Genomic DNA, 23,317 nt, shown 5'->3' with positions numbered 1-23,317 from the left:
ACTCCCAGGTCTTTTTCATTTTCTACCACCTTAAGTGTAGTACCACACAGTTGGTACGTTTCTCTGGGGTTATTTCTACCCATATGCAGTACTTTGCATTTGTCAAGGTTAAACTTCAGTTGCCACTTCTTAGCCCATCTGCCCAAATTATCTAGATCCTGTTGCAGTAGCAGACTGCCATTACTGTCATTAACAACCCTGCCAACCTTTGTATCATCTGCAAACTTCGACATTAAGCCTGATATACCTTCATCAATATCATTGATAAATATACAAAACAACAGTGGACCTAACACCGAACCCTGTGGGACTCCACTAATAACATTAGTCCAAGAAGAGCAGCACCCATTGATTACCACCCTCTGTCTTCTCGCACTTAACCATCCTTTTATCCATTGTAGCAACTTACCCTTAATACCATTCTGCTCCAATTTGTACAATAGTCTTCCATGCGCAACAGTGTCAAAAGCTTTCCTGAAATCCAAATATATGATATCAAAATTGTTTTTTGCATCCAGTTCCTTTGTAACCACATCATAATATCCTATCAAATTTGTCAGACAAGACTTTCCCTTAAACTCATGCTGTGTCTGAATTATTGCTGCAGTCTTGTCTAGATGATCCTGCAATGCATCTTTAACCAGCGACTCCATTTTTTTACCCGGAACAGAAGTTAAACTAACTGGTCTGTAATTACTCGTGTCACCCTTCGATCCCCCTTTGTGAATTGGGGATACATTTGCACATCTCCAGTCCATGGGAACCTCCCCTGAGTCCAAGGATGCTCTCATAATTATGGCCAAGGGTTTGCTTAGTTGCTTTGCCGCCTCCTTTAATATAACTGGATAGATTCCATCGACCCCAGGTGCTTTTCTTACGTTTAACTTCAACAATTTCTCTTCCACTTTGCTCTCAGTTATTACAAGATCATTAAGCACCCTGCTACAATTTGGTAACCTTCTGCCATTTTCAAACCTTAATAATTCCTCACGTGTGAATGTAGATGCAAAATACTCATTCAGTTTGTTTGCTATCTGAGCAGGATCATCAACAGTCGAACCATCGATGTCAAGTGGACCAATCAGATTCATCCCCTTCCTTTTAGAGTTTATATAAGTAAAGAAATCCTTGCTGTTTTTCTTAGCATCTTTTGCCAAGGATTTCTCGTAATCTGCCTTCGCCTGCCGAACCTCCTTTGTGACCTGATTATAGATTAACTTATATCTGCCATAGGCTTCTGAGTCGCTTGATAATTTATATGCATCCCATGCATTTTTCTTCTCTGTTACGAGTCTCATTAGTTCATTTGACAACCATTTAAGCCTAAACCTTGAACAATATTTCTTAATAGGTATGAAACTTTTAGTAGCTTCCACGATTAATTCCTTGAATGCTTCCCACTTAGAATTTACTGTTGGTAACATCGTCAGTTGATCCCACTGTACAGAATTTAAAAACTGTCGGAGACCACTGTACTCGCCTTTACGGAAGCAAAAACCCTTTCCTTTACCCCTGATGGTAATTAAATCTTTAAGTAAATCCCACGTCAGTACACTGTGATCACTGCCACCTAGTGGTTCTTTTATCTGCAAATTCCTAATACATGAATGATCACTGCTGATAACCAGATCAAGAGTATTACTTTCTCTGGTTGCCTCTCGAACATGCTGCTGCAGAAAACAATCATCCAATAAATCCACAAAAGTCTGACTAGTGTGTGAGTGCCCAACCCACAAGTTCCAGTCAATATCTGGGAAGTTAAAATCCCCCATTATAAGACATTCCGATTTACTAGCCCACTCTATTTCTCTGTACAATTGTTCATTGTACTCATTCGAGTCATTAGGCCTATAACACACTCCTACTCTAATTTTTGCTTTTGCAGTGCTTATGTCACACCAAACTGACTCAACAGTGCACTGTTCATCTATATCAACTGGATGCACTTCTTTTGATTTTATATTTTTCTTTATTAACAGCATAACACCTCCTCCCTTCCTATCCTTTCTATCCTTTCTGTACACATTGTACTCCCCAAATTCCAGTTCGGCATTCCTTATATCTGGGTGACACCACGTCTCTGATATCCCAACAATATCCGCCTTTGATGTCTTGACCAACACTTCAAATTCATCAAATTTATTTGCTATACTTCTAGCATTGGTATACATGCAAGTATACATGCACCTATTCCTATTCCCAGCCACTCTAACACATCCCATATACCCACCTGTTTCACGATGACTGACATCCGTCCCTGAAACCCCCAACACCCCTCGCTCCAGGTCGCTACTTATTCTAATAGAAGTTGTGCAAGAATCACCTTCACCTCTGCCTACAGCTACTGTTAAACTATTAGTCCTCGTATCCCCCCAAGCTATCAGTTTTCCGACCCACCTAACACTGCCTCGATAGCATCAGCAAATATTCTTGCACCCTTTCTATTTAAGTGTATCCCATCCCTGTAGAAGCAATCTCTCCTGTTAACAAGTACAGTCCAGGCTGAAAAAAAATTCTACCCCTTGAGCCTTGCACAGTCTTTCCAGGGCCGAATTGATCGACAAGGCTCTCATCATATACTCCCTCCTATCGTGTCTGGGCAGAATTGCAGACACTTTCAAATTCAACCCTACCTCACGGCTTTTTTTCAACAGTGACCTGTACTTGTTAAGTAATTCTGCCGGTCTCCTACTCTTAATATCATTAGTGCCAACGTGTACAACTATATCACCTTTTGTGCCCTTAAAAGATGATATCTGCTCTACAACGTCATCAACCTTTGCCCCTGGCAGACATACCCTGGTCCTGTTCCACCTATCCTTTTTACACAATATATTTCCCGTTTCCCTGACAATAGAGTCACCAACAACTACTAGTTCCTTTGGGACCAGCGCAATCTGCCTTGGGGGTTGCCGCTGTGTTGCGTGATGACCAAGTGCAAGCTCTGGCGTTGATGTGGGCAGCTGAGAGCTTGATGGGCCCCTCAATTTAGATCTTTCGAGGGCATCCACCCTGTCCTTCAAACTCTCATATAGGCCCATAACAACGCTGAGTTGTCGCCTGATTTCCTTACACTCCTTACATCGCGCACACACAAAGACATCCCTCATGGCAATATCATGTTCCGTTCCAGATAGTTCGGCAAACATTTCACAAGTTGCACATTTTTTTAGGCTGTGATGCGTTGGAGAATCGCCCCCCGCAGTTCTTCCCCGAGTCACAGCACTCCTGCCACTTTGTGCCCGTTGCTTTGCTGCTCTAGTTTGGGGCATGATATTTTAAATTAATAAGATCAATAAATTAAATTAAATTAAATGTCAATACTACGCTATCTAATAGAAACAGTGAAGCGTATTACTCTATAAATTATACATTAGAGCCCTAACTACCTCAATTAAAAATTTGAATTCCCTATCACTATATACAAAAACAATGCCTGCAATATTCGAATGAAATAACGGTTTTATAAAGTATTACGTATATCTACAAAAACTGTTTATACAAATTAAAATAAAAATAACCAGCGTAATTAGAACTACAAGTTTGCCAGATGGGCCGAGAGGCAGCAACTGAAGTTTAACATTGACAAATGCAAAATACTGCATATGGGTCGCAGCAACCCCAAAGTAGCATATCAACTATTTGGTACTACACTCAGGGTATTGGAGAATGAAAAAGACTTGGGGGTAATTGAGCAGTGTAGACAAGCTGCCAGAGTAGCTCATCGGGTCTTGTCAATGATATACAGGAATTTTGTTAGCAGGGATAAAGAGGTGATTATCCCCTTGTATAAGGCAATGGTTAGGCGAAATCTTGAGTACTGCATACACATCTGGAGGCCTCATTTTAGGAAGAATGTGGAGCTTGTTTGTTTGTTATTTGGTTTTTTTTAGGAGCATTAGCAACTAAGACCATATTTCTCCGGGATATGCAGTGGTCATTCCCTGACTTTTCCGCATCCTCCGTATTTGGTGGTGACGGACTCGAACCCCAGTCTAATCAAGAAGCATGTGCTATGCACTGCTGCTCCTTCCCACCTGGCTATGGAGGCATCAGAATGTGGAGCTGCTGGAATGAGTACAGAATAGGGCAATGAGGTTGGTGAGTGGAACAAAGGGGTGCTTTTATCAAGAAAGGCTTCAGTTCTGCAAATTGTAGCATCTCTAGACGAGAGGCACCTTCGAGGAGATCTGAATGCTGATAGGATTCTTCCTCTTGCTCAGACCTCACACGTGAGGGGGCAAAAATTCAAATTGAGGAAGGACGGTTGCAGAATAGTTTTTGAGAAGTTTACCTTTAGCCACTGATGGTTGATTGTTGGAACATACTTCCATCTGTTGTTGTGGAAGTTGATAATTTAAATAAAATCATGGAAGAACTAGACAAACTATTGGAGAGAATGAACAGGTGAAATAGGAGGTGTCGTAGTGTTTGTTTGTTTGTTTGTTTTTTTTTTTTTTTTTGCTGATGCTATATAAGCTTGCTTTCTTACATCATTTGCCACTGCTAATGTTAATGCTAAAAAGAAACTTTCTACTGCAGCAATATTCCAATATCAATGTTACGTGGACCCCAACCTTGGTATGGCATTCTTTACTTTTTTTTATTTAGCTTCCTAAATATTTGGATAACTACAAGATTAAATAAATCTGCTTAATTTGGGCACTTGAAATTATTACTTTACTAAAGTTTACAATGCTCGTAATCATTAGCAAACAAAATTTCAAAATTATCAAAAAAATGTCCTGAATTTATGAGCAAGCAAAACATCCCAGTAATGTTTTGAATACTTAATATTCCATTGTAATATCCATCCATCAGATGAATAATGATGGCTAATCCAAATTTCCTATCCCTGGAAAATTAGTAGTCTCATTCAGAATCTTAAGTGGAGGAGATAATTTCTGTTTTTTTGGACAGAAAAATCTGTTGCACCACAAATCCCAAGAACAAAAACCTTTTTTTAAGAACTTAACTTATTTTCATATTTTTGCTTTATTGATCCTCCCTTTGAAAGTTCCTTGTGATGCTTTTGGTTACAACAATAGCATATTTTATTTTAGCCAGCAAGCTGTTGATGACACCAACAAATTACCTCCATGTGTAGTTGAGGTGTACAGTTTGAAGAAATTCAAAAGTCAAATGCTTAGTTACCTATACATGAGGAGAGAATTAGTCAATTTTCTTAGGAGAGAAGAAGCACATAATTAGTTTATTTTATCTACTTTTTATATATCTTTTTTTTTGTTATTATTACTGATTATTATTATTCTTTTCTAATTTTTTTTTTTTTGGGGAAATGCAACAAATGCCTGTCGTTTCCTTGCCCTATATGGTTAATGCTATATGTACCATTTATTTTATTTTATTTTATTTACTGACTTCATTTATTGATTCAAGTATTCATCTCACCTTGTTGCCTAACCATATTTTGTGAATCAGTCAGAGGTTTTATAGGCTGATTTTAGTGACTTCGGATATATTTATTTTATTGATCTAATACACAAATATTCATATTAGAGTAGATGAAATTTATGCTTATCAGTATGTGGAAGAACAACTATTTTTTTTTTTTTTTTTTTTTTTTATAAATGTTTAGTGTTGTCTTTAAGGGTTTCATAGTTTACAGAATAGTTTAGGGCTAAAGTCTCAGGTCCCATAGGGAATTAACTGATGTACAAATGAGTGCAATTTTATCATTTCTGTATATAGCCAACTACTTATGTAGTTATAAATTCTGTAATCTAAATTACTCCACACCATCAGGCATCTCTCATATTGTGGAGTTATACTTCACAATTGGGTTGTCATCATTGCAACACCAGAGTACCTACCCACCCATTGATGAGGAGCCAATAAGCTCCAAAACAGTGCCGTTATGGGTGATGGCATCCACTGATAATAAGTAACAATAATCTTCTCCTGTGGTGAAGCATTACTTATTCGAGGTAGTGCAATATCATGGCAACTCGTGAAGGTATTCACAATATGAGATATACTTAATGATGCCAATTTATAACTACTTTAAGTAGTTGGCTATGTACAGAAATTATGCAATTCACTAACTTGTACATGGGTTTCATAGTTTTAAACCAAAAAAATGATATAGCCATTAAGTGTTTTTTTTTTTTGGCCTAAATAGTGCTATATCTGTGGACAGATGGTCAACAAATAACCAGAGACACTAGGACCAGCCATTTGTTAAGTGGAAGAAATGTGCACAAACACAAATAATGTCTCACAGTGATATAAAAAAAAATTACTAGAGTAAAATTTACACAGTTGAGTGAGGGCTGTCAAAAAAATATCATTCTCCCACAGTACTACTTCAAATTTTTAAGTAGGATTCTGTACCTCATTAACTGATAGGATTTGAAAATTCCTATTGGTATAAAATTGAAGTTCAGATTATGTCTAAAAATATATGTTAGTTAGTTAGAAAACGTTAGTTTTCAAGAAAACTGTTACTTGTAATGCTTTGTTACACATATGCACAGGTGTGTGTGCATTCTCATGTACGTGTAGATGCACATACACACATGTGCATGTTCTATTTTTCTTGTTATATACAGTTGTAGATATTTTGTGATATTGTCAAAAATAAATAGAAACATTTACAAATGTGAACTTTTTTCTTTTTTTTTAGCTGCGAGTATTTAAATTGGCAAAGTCCTGGCCAACACTAAATTTGCTCATCTCAATAATGGGTAAAACTATGGGAGCCTTGGGAAATTTGACTTTTGTTTTGGGTATAATCATTTTCATTTTTGCTGTGATGGGGATGCAACTTTTTGGTAAAAATTATGAAGATCATAAATACAGGTGAGTAATTAACTTTTAAAAATTTTTACTTTGTAATATTTTTGATTGAGAGATCTGTAAGATGCTAAGTGATATCAAGTTTAAATAAGCATAGCAAACTCTCATCTGATATCAATGATTTAATAAACCATGGGGAAAAGTCACTGTGCAGTTTTGTATTGTTCACTTAGTTTGTTTTCTATTGTTTCAGGGCAAATGATACCAAAATTATCAAAAGCAGAAGACTCGTTTTGATTTTGGAAAACTGAAAATGCAGAGAAGTGTGTGCGTGCGTGTGTGTGTGTGTGTGTGCGTGTGCGTGCGTGTCCATCTGTATATATTATCTCTGGAATTCTGTTAGCATCAGCATCTCTCTCCCATTTCATTCCTTGATATTTTCTAATAAACCCCTTATAATTATTAGTAATATTAATTTCAACTAGGCTGTTGCTTTGGATATAAGTCTGGAATGACACTCTAAGTAAACATATGAAAATGCACTGTATATCTCATATTGTGAAGGATTTCACACTATGAGAAATATATGCAGTGCTTTCTTGAAGTTTGCAACATATAGACAAGTTTGCAACATGCGAACATAATGATACATGGCATTAACTTATATGCACACACAAATATATCAAAACATTTTAATGTTTTCTTCAATAAAAATTTTGGCACATTTAAATTCAATGATCTGTTCACTTCATTTAAAATAATAAAACTCAAATAACCCTTTATCTAGTTATCAGTCATCTGTGACAGTTTAGTGGATTTACCACTTGCCACTCAATATGGAAGAGTTTGGATTCAAATTTCATCAGAGACTGGAGGAATTTTTAAATGACAATATGCTGATCTCAAGCAGAGAAGTAACATCTCTCTCCCATGAGTTATCATAAATCTTTTAAGCCCATGTGATGAGCAAATCAGTTCAGGAATGTACACTTGTGCATATTAATCCCAGGGGCTCAGATCTGGTGAGTATGGGCTTGGCACACCCAAGGTCTTGAGCTGGATATCATCATTCTTCTCTTTCTTGGTGATTCCTCTCTCTCTCTCTCTCTCTCTCTCTCTCTCTCGGGGTAACTCGGGAATTTTTTTTTTTTGGCTGGTGCAGCATAAACCTCAGGCTTCCTAGCTAATAATAATATTAATATAGGCATTCACTTCATGCTCTTATTTGAGGACTTGAAAATAAAGCACTAAAGGAATCTATTAAGCAGGGGAGATTTATCCATAGAATGCAATATAAAAAATTTTAACTGGTTGGTATGACCAGTGTTTCTGACTGATTTTTAAGGCACAATTTCTCTATATTGCTTCCTTCTCTTTATTGGTTCCTCTGCATCTAAAAAACTGAGTTTTTCTCTTTTGCTCTTGCCATTACTTTTCTTCCAAACAGCTGTTCACTCTGTACAAATCTACCCTACCACAGAATATTATTCCCACATCTGGGACATTGCACCTAAAACCTCTCTCAGTCTTCTAGATTCCATTCAAAAGAGGGCAGTTAGGTTAATTAGTGACCCATCTCTAACAGAGTCTCTCCACTTTCTGTCTCAGACATTCTGTTTCTGCTGCATGCCTTTTCAATAGATACTTCCATGGGTGCTGTTCTGAATTGGCTTCTATAATTCCTGCTCTCTCTTTCAAAGCAGTCCAAGCACATGCTGCAACCAGTCCTTTTACTGTCAAACTTAAAACTCACAGAACCAACTTTTCTTCTTCCTCATTTATTCATTCAGCTTCCGTTTTCTGGAACAACCTTCCTCTGTATATGTATTTCCTGAAAATTAAAATCTAGAGAAGTTCAAGTCTAATGTCAACAAGTATCTTTTTTCATCTTCTCAACCTTCAATCCATGCACAGTACTAAGTGCTAAGGTTCTAATACCTCTCGTGTTTGGGAATTTCATAAAAAAAAAAATAATAATAACAATATTAAATGTTTATATTTAAAGCTTTAAATATAAACTTTAAATACATAAGTTATGCATCATCATCTATCATTGTTCCGCTATTCCACAGGTTGATACATGAAGCCTCGCCACCATGCGCTGTCCATGTACTTCTCTCCGTCGTTGATTTCACTCCAATTTCCTCCTCTCGTATTGACATCGGTCTTTATCATGTCCTGCCATCTCATTCTTGGTCCCCCCCCCTTGGTCTTTTGTCCCTTAATTGTAAATCAAACATTCTTCTTGGCAAACACCTCTTGCTCATACTTTTGACATGTCCAAACCATTTCAAACAGGACCTTTCAATCCTATTCTGGAGTTTTTCAACCTGAATTCTCTCCCTAATCACATCGTTCCTGATTTTTTTCATCTTGTCTTTCCGGCTATGCTCCTCACAAATCTCATTTCTGCCCTCTGAATTCTGCCTTCATCCTTTTTCCTCATAGTTCAAGTTTCAGATGCATATGTCAGAATTGGTACGTAATAGGCCTAATATATATAGCCTTCTTACACTTCAGTGGTATGCTCCTGTTCCAGATCATATATCTTGTCTGCCTATTTAAATTCCTACCCACTTGTATCCTTCTACTCCAGTCTTTGTAATGATGCTTCTTAGATACTTGAAGTTGTTAACCATTTTTAGCTGTTTCCCTTCCATTGTAATGTACCCGTCAAGCTATCCACTCCTCTTTAGAACCCTTACTCTCTTCTCCTGACTGAAAACCAGTCCAAATTCATTGGCCATACTAGCCCATATATCAACTTGCCATTGCACTTGTTCCCTGCTCTCTCCCCATATGCAGAGGTCATCTGGAAAGAGCATGACTTTCATCTGGTCCTGTCCGAGTTGTTCCACCACTCTACATTGCACCATCATTCATGACAGCTATGAACATATTGATACACATATTCTCAATTCTCTCCACAAGATTATTATTATTATTATTGTTGTTGCTCTTATATTATTTCTCACTGATTGGGGGATTCCACTCCATGATGGGTACTGCTACCAAGTACACAGGGTGGTTGTAATGTCTGGTGTTACTGTTGGTCGAGGAAATCTGTGACTATCCTACAGGTGTTCAGGATTGCGACTTTCTGGAGTTCCTTGTAGGTGTTCTCTGGGAGACCTATTGCTGCTAGGCTGCTATGTAGAGTCTTTGGCACTATACCGGTGGTTGACACGACGACCGGGATGGTCGATACTTCTTGCATATGCCACATCTCCTTGACCTCATGTCTCAGGTTTGTGTACTTCCTAATTTTTTCCTCATGGGTTTTCTGGACATTGCTAGTGTTGAGCACCGCTATGTCAATCAGGTAGGTAGCCTTTTCCATCTTGCCACAAGGGTTATGTCCAGTCTGTTGTGTGGGATGTTCTTATCCGTTATTATGGCGCGGTCCCAATACAGCTTGTGGGTTCGGGTGTCTAGTATTGCTTGGGGTTCAAACTTGTAGTATGGTACACTTTCTTTGGTCAACTGGTATTTCCTCTCTAGCTTAGGCGCCTCCGTAGCCAGGTGGGAAGGAGCACCAGTGCGTAGCACACGCTTCTTGATTAGACCGAGGTTCGAGCCCGTCACCACCAAATACGGAGTATGCGGAAAGGTCAGGGAATGACCACCGCACCGGAGCAATATGGCCTTAGTTGCTAATGCTCCTAAAAACCAAAAACAACAACAACAACAACAACAACTCTCTAGCTTCTAATGTATTATCCTGGCTACCTGGTCGTGTCTATGAGTGTACTCAGTCTGGGTGATCACTTTGCACCCCGCAGTGATGTGTTGGATCGTTTCTGAGGCCAGGTGGCATCGTCGACATGTGTCATCTGATTCCGGGCTCCTTTGTATTGTATTTTCTATAGTTTCTGGTGTTGATTACCTGGTCTTGGGTGGCCAGCATGAATCCTTCAGTCTTGGGGAAGAGCGTCCCACTTGTGAGCCATGCATTGGAAGCAATATTATCGATGTGATCTTGATGGAGGTAATCAAGACACTCCATGGTAGTGTCTGCCATGGAGTGTCTTCTTTGCTCATCTTTCTAACTTCGCTTCTTGTGCTCTCTGGGCAGGAGGAGGTTCCTCGCTTAGGTTGAGTGGGGTATACCACTTATCTAACTTCCTTATGGCCTGATAGAGTGGTGCTGTGTTGTTCTCGAAGTAATCCTTCAGGTTAACTATCACTGTTTTCTGTTGCTCTATCAGGCCCCTTCTTCCCTGTTTCTTAGCTATTGTTATTCTATCCACTGCCAACTTCGGGTGGTGTTGACGGCTCTTGGTCATCATTGTCCTTGTCTTTCGGATGATATCTTCTAGCTCAGTGTTGGTTCAATCTATGACCCCGAAGGTGTACTAACATACACCTTTGAGGTCATAACTCCAGGGCTTTAACTGTGTTCCCTCCGTTCAATTTTGCTTTCAGCAGGCTTTCAAGTCTCTGATGGTATTTTTCAGCCAAGTAGGGCTTGATTTCCTTATGCTCTAACTGCTGAGCCTGCATCATTCCCAGATATTTGTAGGTCTCTCCCTCTGTCATGGCTTCAGTCTCTTTACCAGTCATCAGCTGGTAGTTTCAGCAAACTAATTTTCCCTGGCTCAGTGTGTGGGTCTTGCATTTGTCTAGATCACTTTCCATCCTGATGTCCTTGCTGAATTCTTCAGTGAGCCGAAGTAGTTGCTTCTTGGTTGCCGCATAGAGCTTAATGTCATCAATGTACATCAGGTGGGTGAGGGTGTACAGGTTCTTTCTTCCTTCTTTGAGGTTATATCCATACTTGCTGTTGTTGAGCCTGGTGGATAGTGGGTTGAGTGCTAGACAGAACCACAGTGGGCTCAGAGCATCTCCCTGAAAGATTCTCTTCTAATGGGGATTGGCCTTGTTGTGATGTTCTCGACCTTAATGGTGGTACTCCATTTCACCATTGTTGCTCCTAGGAAGTTTATCACTATCAGATCGACCTTATAGATCTTCAGGGTCTCTATTAGCCAGCTATGAGATATGGAGTCGAAAGCCTTGCGGTAATCGATGTAGGCCGTGTATAGGTTGCGGGTGCGTCTTGTAGGCTTGCTCCATAACTGCGGCATCTATGGTTAATTGCTCCTTGCATCCTTTGCTCCTCTGCTTGCATCCTTTCTGCTATTTGGCCATTATGTTCTGACTCTCTCTAGGTGGTTTGATATCTTCTTAGTTATGCAGCTGGTCAGGATCTTGTTGGGAGGCAGGTGATTGGCCTGTATTTTGCCGGGTTTCTTGTATCTTTGTCTTTTGGCTTCAGATATGTGATTCCTTCAGTGAGAAATTTCGGGATTGTCTCTGGGTGCCTTATCATTCAAGTGAACTGCTCTGCTAGGTGCTTGTGTGTGCAGGTGAGCTTCTTGTACCAGTAGTTGTGGATGTTATCTCTTCCTAGGGTTCGCCAGTTGTGGGTGTTCCTGATCGACTGTTTTACTTCTTCTTCTCAAATCTCCCACTCTCTCATCTCTTGCTTGTTTGTTTTTTATTTGGTTTTTAGGAGCATTAGCAACTAAGGCCATATTGCTCTGGGGATATGCGGTAGTCATTCCCTGACCTTTCCGCACCCTCCGTATTTGGTGGTCACGGGCACGAACCCCAGTCTAATCAAGAAGCATGTGCTACGCACTGCTGCTCCTACCCACCTGGCTATGGTGGCACCCTCTCATCTCTTGTATGTCCTTGGTTTTCTTCCATTCTACTTCTATCCAGGGTGCTCTGCTGTTATGTCTTACTTCACTGCTCCAGATATTTCCCAGGAACTCCTCAATCGTCTTCTTCTCGGGTGGTCCATTTTCTGCTTTCTCATCTTCACCCAGTTTCCTGTAGAAGGCTCTTTGGTCCTCATCGAAGATTTGGTTGTTTATTTTCCTTTGGGAGCTCCCTTTGTATCAGTGTAGTCTCTTGCTGAGTGCGAGGAGGTTCTGCTTCATTGTGTCAAGTATTCTCCTATTCTCTGATTTCTGGTCTCATATTTGCTGTATTATTATTATTATTGTTGCTGTTATACTTATATTATTTCTCCCTGATTGGGGGTTCCACCTCGTGATGGGTATTGCTACCAAGTACACAGGGTGGATGTTGTTATGTCTGATGTTACTGTTGGTCGAGGAACTCTCTGACTATCCTACAGGTGTTCAGAATTGCGCCTTTCTGGAGTTCCTTGTACGTGTTTGCTGCGAGACCTATAGCTTCTAGGCTGTTATGTAGGGTCTTTGGCACCATACCTGTGGTTGACATGATGATCAGGACGGTCATTACTTGTTGCATATACCACATCTCTTTGATCTCCTATCTTAGGTTTGAGTACTTCCTAATTTTTTCCTCATGGGTTTTCTGGACATTGCTAGTGTTGAGTACTGCTATATCAATCAGATAGGTAGCCTTTTCCTTCTTGTCCACAAGGGTTATGTCCGGTCTGTTGTGCGGGATTATCCTATCTGTTATTATGGCGCAGTCCCAGTACAGCTTGTGGGTAGGGGACTCTAGTACTGCCTGGGGTTTGTACTTGTAGTACGGTACACTTTCTTTGACCAACTGGTATTTCTTTGCTAGCTTCTAATTTATTATCCTGGCTACCTGATCGCGTCTATGAGTGTACTCAGTCTGGGTGATCACCTTGCATCCCGCTGTGATGTGTTGGATTGTTTCTGAGGCCAGGTGACATCGTTGACATGTGTCATCGGACACTCCAGGTTCCTTGGCAATTTATTTTATATAGTTCCTGGTGTTGATTATCTGGTCTTGGATGGTGAGCATGAATCCTTCAGTCTGGGGGGAAGAGTGTCCTGCTCGTGAGCCATGCATTGGAAGCAGTTTTATGTATGTGATCTTGATGGAGATCATTGTAGTGTCTGCCATGGAGTGTCTTCTCTGCCCATCTTTCTAGCTTCGTTTGTACTTCCTGGTTGGGGAGGGTCTTCTTGCTTAGATTGAGTGGGGTATACCGCTTGTTTATCTTCCTTATGACCTGGTGGAGTGCTGCTGTGTGTTTCTGGGAATAATCCTTCAGGTTAACTATTGCTGTCTTCTGTTGCTCAATGAGGTCTATCAGGCCCCTTCCTCCTTCTTCCCGGGCAATTGTCATCTCTCCATGGCAGATCTCAGGTGGTGTTGGCAGCTCTTGGTCATCATTGTCCTTGTCTTTCTCATGATATACTCCAGCTTGGTGTTAGTCCAATCTATGACCCCCAATGGAGTATGTTAGCACTGGAACTGCATAGGTGTTTATGGCTTTAACTGTGTTCCTTCCATTCAGCTTTGCTTTCAGCAGGCTTCTGATTCTCTGATGGTATTTTTCGGTCAGGCAGGCCTTGATTTCCTTGTGCTCTAACTGCTGAGTCTGCATCATCCCCAAGTATTTGTAGGCCTCTAACTCTGCCATGGCTTCAATCTCTTTACCACGCCGCAGCCAGTAGTTTCGGTTGACTAATTTTCCTGATGCAATCCGTGGGTCTTGCATTTGTCTAGACCAAATTCCATCTTAATATCATTACTTAATTCTTCGGTGATCTGGAGTAGTTGCTGAAGGTGCTTCTCGGTTCCTGCATAGACTTGATGTCATCCATGTATATCAGGTGGGTGAGGGTGTACAGGTTCTTCCTTCCTTCTTTGAGGTTATATCCATACTTGCTACTGTTGAGCATGGTAGATAGTGAGTTAAGTGCTAGACAGAACCGCAGTGGGCTCAGGGCATCTCCCTAAAAGATTCCTCTCCTGATGGACATTGGCATGGTTTTGACGTTTTCGACCTTAATGATGGTACTCCATTTTGCCATCATTTCTCCTAGGAAATTTATCACTATCGAATTGACTTTTTAGATGTTCGGCACCTTTATTTGCCAGCTATGAGGCAAGGAATCAAAGGTTTTGCAGTAATCGATGTAGGCTGTGTACATGTTGTGGTGCTTCTTTGTAGGCTTGCTCCATAACCGCGGCATCTATGGTTAATTGTTCCTTGCATCCTTTGCTCACCCACTTGCATCCTTTCTGCATTTCAGCCATTATGTTCTGGCTCTCCAAGTGGTCTAATATCATCCTGGTTATGCAGCTGTTCAGGATCTTGTACATTGTTGGGAGGCAGGTGATTGGCCTATATTTCGCTGGATTTCTTGTATCTTCATCTTTAGGCTTCAGATATGTGATTCCTTGAGTGAGAAACTTTGGGATTGTCTCTGGGTGCCTTATCATTCGGGTGAACTGTTCTGTGAGGTGCTTGTGTGTGCAAGTGAGCTTCTTGTACCAGTAGTTGTGGACGTTATCTATACCTGGAGTTTGCCAGTTGTGAGAGTTCCTTATTGTCTGTTTTACTACTTCTTCCCGAATCTCACACCCTCTCATTTCTTGTACGTCCTTGGTTTTCTTGATTTCTAGTTCTATCCAGGTGTCTCGGCTGTTATGTCTTACTTCCCTGCTCTGTATGTTTCCCCAGAACTCCTCAATCGTCTTTTTCTCGGGTGGTCTATTCCCTTCTTTCCCCCTCTTCTCCGAGATTCCTTTAGGAACCTCTTTGGGCCTTATCAAAGATTTGGTTGTTTATTTTTCTCTGGGAGCTCTCTTTGTATCGGCGTAGTCTCCTGCTGAGTGCAAGGAGGTTTTGCTTCGATGTGTCCAAGTACTCTCCTATTCTCTGATTTTATGTCTCGTGTTTGCTGTGGACACTGTCTCTCTTGAGGATGCTCTTCACTTTTCCGATTAATTTCTTACTCCTATTACCCCATTGGTACTGCGTCAATTGGCCTATCTTGACTCTTAATTCTTCTATCTTCTGCTGAAGTCTTCCTTCCTAAGCTGGTGGTTCCTTCTGTTATCAGTTCTTCTGCTGCTGGTCTTTCACTTCTCTTCCATTAATCCTCGTGGCTGCTACCGCAGCACAATAGATGGCTGTGTGGATGGCCTCCAGTGTTACACCATTGCTGTCAAGGTAATGCAGTATTATGTGCCGATTAAGGTGGTCTGTGACTCTCCACAAGGTTCTATTCGGCCTCTGCTTCGGTATCACGTGAGTCTTTCTGGGGTCCATTCCTTCGAATTCTGTTAGGGCCTTCTTCCACTCGTCCTCTATTCTGGTTATCATGACCTCGTCTGTTTCCTCTTCAGCTACTGTAGATTGTATTTCTTCTTGCACTTCCTCCTCTGGTTCGGCGGTGGTATATTTTTCCTCTTCTGGTTACATATTCTTTATCCTTTGTAGTTGATCGCTCACCGTCCTGCTTGATTTTTTCCAAGATTGCAGGAGCTATCAGGTTCTTCATGACAAAGGTCCTTCTCTTGTCCACTATTTGCTATTCAGTGACCTGAATATCCGGGAATCGTTCCAGCCATTTGGTATATAGTCTCACCCTGTAAGTTGTCATATCGGTCTCCAGCTTCGTTATTTCGTAGTATGCTTGCATGATGTACTTATTCATTTCGATGCTCCACTCCATGCATTGGTGTTTTCTCCCTTCCTGGGTGGTCACTAGCGCAGTGCCGACCGGGCTAGCCGGGTGGGTAAAGTGCCTGCCTAGCAACCTAAAGGTCGCGGGTTCGAATCCCGCCTCAGGCTTGGATCAAAATACTGCAAAAACCTTGGGAGGTGCATTATGGCCACAGAAGCTGATGCGCCAACAACTACCAAAAAACAAACAAAAAAAAAAAAAAACTAGCGCAGTTGTGCAGGAAGCACTTCCAGTTGGTGGGACTGTATGGTCTTGCCCTTTTCTTGTGGTAGCCATACAGGGGACAGCACCACTCGCTCCACTGTCTTCCTCGGGAGACTGTCCCTGATTTTTCGAACCAACCCCTCTGCCTAAGGCCTGAACGCGAGTGACTTTATCCTGCACCACACTCGATGCAGTATGATTCATATTTCTCTGCCACATCATCCATTATTGGAGGTGGACCTGTTTAGCTTCGGCTTATGTCCAGTGGTAGTTCTTGCAAGTGATGCCAGATGGCGCCATAATCTGCCTTAGCTGCCACTCCAACCTCGGGGTAGGTAGGGATTAGACACTTATTATTATTATTTAGCCATATGGTACAAGGAAGCCTGAGGCTTATGCTGCACCAGCCAAAAAAAATTTGAGTTACCCTGAGAGAGAGTGAGAGTTAGTCAAAAGTAGAAGGGAACGACCAAGAAAGAGAAGAATGATGATATCCAGCTCAGGACCCTGGGTGTGCCAAGCCCATACTCAACAGATGTGAGTCCCTGAGAAGATGTTTCACTATCCCCAGGTTTTTCAAAACCTCCCACACTTTCTCTCTCTTTACTGCATCAAACACTTTCTTTATATCCAAAAATGCCATCCATAATTCTTTATTATGTTCATAACACTTTTCCATCAGTTTCATGATGCAGAAAATTAGATCCACCGTCAATCTGCCAGGCCTAAAGCCATACTGTTCCTTGGCCATCCTATTTTCAATCGTTCCTCTTATCTTCTGCTCTAACACTCTCTCATACAACTTACTCACATGTGATGCCTCTATAATTGGAACACTTTTTCCTGTTCCCCTTCTTGAACAATGGGATGATCAAACCTTTCCAGTTATAAGTTATGCAATAAAGCATAAATACAATATATGTTCAATAAAAATCAGGAATTGCTACCTTAAAATTATGGAACCTTATGTATTACATTATTTGCAATAATAGCTTGCAATACTGTTAATTTTCAAATCATTCAGAATTGCTAAATGTAGTATAAATCTAGTTCTCACCTGAATGCAGTTGTTTTTTTAGAATGTCCAATTTAGTTTCCAGTGAATAGTTCTTCCATTACCTTTTCAACTTTTTTGCATTAGCAGCACTAGCTGACTCACTTGATCTCTTTGAGGCCATTTAAAAAAGGGGGGGGGGGGAGAATTTGAAACTACCTACACGGTAAGCTAAAATCAATCACTTGGACACAAAAATGAACATAATACATAAACCAGAACCAAACTGAAAACAGCATTTCTGAGCAGTGTTTCCATGTACTCATGGAAGCACTGTCCTTTTTCAAAAATGCTGCTGGGACAGATTATGTATAAAGCATACACTTTTGAAATACAGTATGCGATAAATGGTGCAGTGACTGTTTTAAATACCTTCCACCTCCAGCATTGTATGGTCCTCCATGACGGTGCAATAGTTTCACACTTGTCACTCATTTAAAGATATCTGTATTACAAACCCTGCCAACAACAATTTGTAACGTCCTCTTCATTCAAACTGTAGTTAGTTGATCTCAGACAGAGGGAGTAAGCTTTTCCCTGTGAGTTACTCTAGATTTTTCAGCCCACACGAATCATTGTAGCTCTGAATAACCATAGTATTTTACAACCATGGGTACAGGAAACTTGTGGCAGTACAAACAGCTACAGAAAATTAACACAGAGGTATAAATTACTGATGGACATGAAAAATTACTTCTGGGACAATAAAGAGATGGTTTTCTAAATGTCTCCTTGTCATAAATTGGAAATGCTTTACAGCATTTCCAGTTTGGCTGGAAATTTAGCCATTTTCTTGTTAATTATATATTGCTTAAAAGTTGATTTAAATTATCAAACATCACTTTAAAGGCAGTTGCTGAATTAAAGTTGATTGGAAAATTGAATTGCTCATAAAAAAAATTTTCAATGGAGCCTCTTAGGCAACTAAACACCTTCCAACTGGGTAACTCCTCCCAAGCATTTGGAATGAATAGTGCCATTCCACAGGAACAGAGTATAACTCTGCAGGAGGCTACCAAAATGTATACGGCGCTAGGGCACACAAGTACGGAGTGAACTGCACTATAGTGGGGAACAACTGTACTCCAAGTTGTACATGGTAGCAGCATATTCAGTTCAAAGGAAACTCAGATTTGGTCTTTTTGAACAAGTTAGGAAAATTCCAACATTCCTAAGTTGCTGTCTGTGTTGAATTGCCCCTTAAAAGATTGTGATGCAGACTTATTTAAAATTATTCTCTTACAAAGCCATTTATACAACTTTAACTGAGTTTCTTTTAAATGAATTAAAAATTGATATATTTTCAACACAGAAACAGTGCAAGAAACTTATAAAAAACAAATTCTAGCAATAAAATTTGAAAAAAATTAATAAACAATTAAAAAATTAATCAAGTATTTTAAATTATTGTTTGGTGGTAAATGGTTATTAGCATTAGCATTACCAAAGGCACATGATGCAAGAAAGCAAGCTTATATAGCATCAGCCAAAAAAAACCCAAAAAAAAACCCCTTATTTCACCCATCCACTTGCTCCAAATGTTTGTCAAGTTCTGCCTTTAATCTATATAAGCTATCAACTTCTACGACAGATGGAAGTTTGTTCCACCAATCAATCACCCGCCGGCTAAAGGCAAACATCCACACATCTATCCTACAACCATCTTTGCTCAACTTGAATTTATGCCCTCTCAGGTGATTATTCTGAGCAAGAGGAAGAATCCCATCCACATTGAGCATGCTCAAACCATTCAAGGCTTTATACACCTCAATCAGATCAGCTCGCACGTGCCTAGTCTCCAGACACTGTAATTTGTAAAACTTAAGCCTTTCTTTGTAAGAGCAACCCTTTGTTTCATTCACTAAGATAATCACCTCCCTATCCCTGCTAGAAAAATTCCTGTATATCATTGATAAGACACCATGAGCTACTCTTGCAGCCTGTCTGCACTGCTCAGAAAACTTCATATCTGCCTGCACAATTACCCTAAGGTGCTTTTCATTCTCTCCCACTATCAGTGTGGTACCACAGAGTTGATACGTTACTCTGGGATTACTGCTTCCCATACATAGTACTTTACATTTGTCAATGTTAAACTTCATTTCCCATCTGCTCAACTTTTCTAGATCCTGTTACGGCAGTGTACTGTCATTAGTGTCATTAACAACCCTGCCAACCTTCATATCGTCTGCAAACTTGGACATTAAGCGTGATATACCATCATATCATTTATAAATACAGAAAACACCAATGGACCCAACACCGAACCCTGAAGGACTCCACTAATAACATTAGTCCAAGAAGAGCAGTGTCCATTGATTACCACTCTCTGTCTTCTTCCAATCAACCATCCCTTTATCCATAGCAGCAATTTGCCTCCAATGCCACACTGCTCCAATTTGTGCAGCAGTCTTCCATGTGCAACAGCATCAAAGGCTTTTCTAAGATCCACATATATGATTTCAAAGTTATTCTTTGCATCCAGTTCCTTTGTGACTACATCATAGTATCCAATAAAATTAGTCAGACAAGACTTTCCCTTAACAAACCCATGCTGTGTCCGAGCTATAACTGAAGTCTTGTCTAGATGATCCTGCAATGCTTCTTTAACCAGTGCCTCCATTAATTTCCCTGGAACAGAAGTTAAACTTACAGGGCTGTAATTACCTGTGTCTCCCTTTGATCCTCCTTTGTGGATTGGGGTCACATTTGCATATCTCCAGTCCATGGGTACCTCCCCGGAGTCCAGGGAAGATCTCATAATTATGGCTAAGGCTTTGCTTACTTCCTTTGCTGCCTCCTTTAATAAAACTGCATAGATTCCTTCCACCCCAGGTGCCTTTCTTGTGTTTATCTTGAACAATTTCTCCTCCACTTTACTCTCAGTTATTACAAGATTATCTAGCTTACTGCCAGAGTTGAATACACCTCTGGCATTCCCCTCCCTGAATAACTCCTCATATATGTGAATGTCAATGCAAAATATTCATTTAGATTGATAGCTACCTGAGCAGAATCATCAACAGGTGAAGCATCGATATCAAGTGGACCAATCTGATTTATCCCCTTCCTTCTAGAGTTTACATAAGTAAAGAACTCTTTGCATTTTTCTTCTCTGACATGAGTCTCACTAGTTCATCTGCCATCCATTTAGGCCTAAACCGTGAACAGTATTTCTTAATTGGAACAAAAAGCTTCTGTCATTCCTTTCTGTATATATTGTACTCCTCATTTTCAAATTCTGCATCCCCTTATATATGAGAGACACCATGTTACTGATATCCTCAAAACATCTTCATTTGATGATGTGAACAGAACTTCAAATACATCAAATTTATTTACTATGCTCCTGGGATTCGTGTAGATGCAAGTTTTTTTTTTTTTTTTTTTTTATGTAAACCCCAAACACTAGTGGTATTAGAACTTATAGTACTTAGTACTGTGCTTGGGTTGGAGGTTGAGATGACGAAAGAAGATATTTCTTGACATTGGATTGAACTTCTGTAGACTAATTTTCAGGAAATACATATGAAAGAAGGTTGTTCCAGAAAACAGCAGTTGAATGAATAAACGAGGAAGGTGAAAAGTTGGTTCTGTGAGTTTGAAATTGGACAGTAAATGGATGTTGGCTGGTGGCGGCACATGTTTGGACTGTTTTGAAAGAGAAAGCAGGAATTATAGAAGCCAATTCAGAAGAACAGTGCCCATGGTAATATCTGTAGAAGAAACATGCAGCAGAAACAGTATGCCTATGAGACAGAGAGTGGAGCGACTCTGTTAGAGATGAATCATTAATTAACTTAACTGCCTTCTTCTGAATGGAATCAAGAAGCCTGAGAAAGGTTTTGGTGGCACCGCCCCAGATGTGTGAACAATATTCCATGGTAGGGCGGATTTGCGATTTGTACAGAGCTGTTTGGAAGAAAAGTAATGCCGAGAGCAAAAGAGAAAACAAAGTTTTTTAGATGCAGAGCAAGCAAATTTGTAATGTGATTGTGCCAAGAGAGATTAGAAGTCAGGGTAATCCCCAAAAGAGATATATCATTTTGCCTAGAAATCGGAGTGTCACCAAAGATAAGCATAGGAGCAGAAGAATCCTTTCTGTGAGATATAAGACAAGTCTGAGTTTTAGAAGGATTGAAATCAACTAAGTTATCTTTGCCCCACTGGAGAATTATCAGATCGGCATTTAAGGAATTTTTAGCAGTTTTTCGAGAAGCTGAAGCTGATTGAGAAGAACAAGGTTTCTCAAAATGGAAAGTGGAATGCAATGTGCTATCATTGGCAAAACTATGGATAGGATTTCCAGTCAATGGAAGAAGGTCATTAATATACAAGAGGAAAAGAGTAGGGGAAAGAACTGAAACTTGGGGGACACCGGCATTAGTGGAGAAGTTAGAAGACAGAGAGTCATCTACCATCACCCTCAGTGAGTGATCAGAGAGAAAACTGGATAACCAATTACAAAAAACAGTTGGCAAACCATAAGATGGGAGCTTGTTTAGAAGACCTTTATGCCAAACACGATCAAAAGCCTTTGAGATGTCAAGAGTAACTGCTGGTGTTTCGCCAAACTTTCCATTAATTATTCCATAAATGGGTAACATAAGCCAGAATATCACCAGTGGATCACCACAGATGGAATTCATACTGGCGATCGTTGAGATGGAAGGATTTTAGGTAGTTTAAGAGTTGGTGGTTAATTGATTTCTCCATTACTTTAGAAAGAGTAGAAGTAATTGCAATGGGAAGATAATTGGATGGGAGGGATTTGTCACCCCTTTTTCGGAACTGGCTGGATATGAGCAAATTTACAAGCAGAGGGAAAAACACCTTTGGATTAAAAAAGTGAAAAAAGGCGGCAAAGAACAGGAGTAAGTTCAGGAGCATAGGTTTGGAGAACAAGTGGAGAAATACCTTTGGGAACTGGAGCTTTCTTAGCATCAAGATTCGTCAAAATCCTTCTGACCTACTTTTGATGGAAGACTACAGGAGGCATTGAATGGAGCGAGTTGGGAATGGTGGGAGGTGTTTTACCAAGTTCGTTAATACATGAGTTGGAAGAAAAATGGGATGCTAGCAGGTCAGCTGTATCCTTGGCTGAAGTGACAACAGAACCATCTGGTTTGGACAGAGGTGGGAGCAGAAATGGGCAAAAGTTGCCACCAATAGCTTTGGGAAGAAACCAGAATGCTCGGCTACCATTAGGGCAAGAAGCAAGTTTTCTACTCTTAGCCTGTCAAACTCTAGTTTGGACTGATTAATAACTGCTTTACAATTGTTGCGAGCTTTGGTGTAAGCAGAAAATGAAACTGAAGAATTAGAAACAAGCCAGTTACGATATGCAACATTCTTCTCTTGAGCAGCCTTAGCACATTTATTGGAAAACCAAGGTTTAGATAAAGGATGAGATTTTAAAGTGGAGTGTGAGATAAAGGATTCCATTCTTGCAAGAATAATTTCACTGACATGATCTGAGCAGACGTTGACATCAGAAGTTTTGAAACAGTAATCTGACCAAGGAAAAGAAGAAAAGAAAACTTGAAGGTCATCCCATTTTGCATTATTGTAATTCCAGACAATACGAGGTTGGGAATAGCCATGAGATAAAGGCTCCATTGGAGAAGCGACAATCACCATGTTGTGATCTGAGGTGCCTAAAGGACCTCTCACTTCGACCATGTACTTAGAAGGGTTGTTTGTGAGAAAAAGATCAAGCATTTTGGCTGTATGGTTAGGATTGTCCGGTATTCTTGTAGGTAAATGAACAATCTGTGTAAGGTCATTAGTAATTGCAAAAGCCTCAGAATCTTGACCAGCTGGGTCAATGTGACTAGAAAACGGA

At 40.2% G+C, this 23,317-nt stretch overlaps 1 protein-coding gene across 1 annotated transcript in view; it reads left to right on the top strand.

The window, feature by feature from the left end:
* LOC150083272 (sodium channel protein para-like) overlaps nucleotides 1-23,317 on the top strand; it is a 1,345,866-nt gene that overhangs the window by 834,467 nt on the left and 488,082 nt on the right. Inside the window, exon 17 of the mRNA XM_090377950.1 lies at nucleotides 6,647-6,822. Within this exon, the coding sequence (XP_090234076.1) occupies nucleotides 6,647-6,822 (176 nt within the window). The remainder of the gene's footprint in view (nucleotides 1-6,646; nucleotides 6,823-23,317) is intronic.

This window comes from Mastigoproctus giganteus, chromosome 7 (assembly GCF_048544385.1).
Source record: "Mastigoproctus giganteus isolate SK-2022 chromosome 7, ASM4854438v1, whole genome shotgun sequence".
NCBI lineage: Eukaryota > Metazoa > Arthropoda > Arachnida > Uropygi > Thelyphonidae > Mastigoproctus > Mastigoproctus giganteus.
The sequence above is the reverse complement of the archived record's forward strand: the minus strand, read 5'-3'. Positions and strand labels throughout refer to the sequence as shown.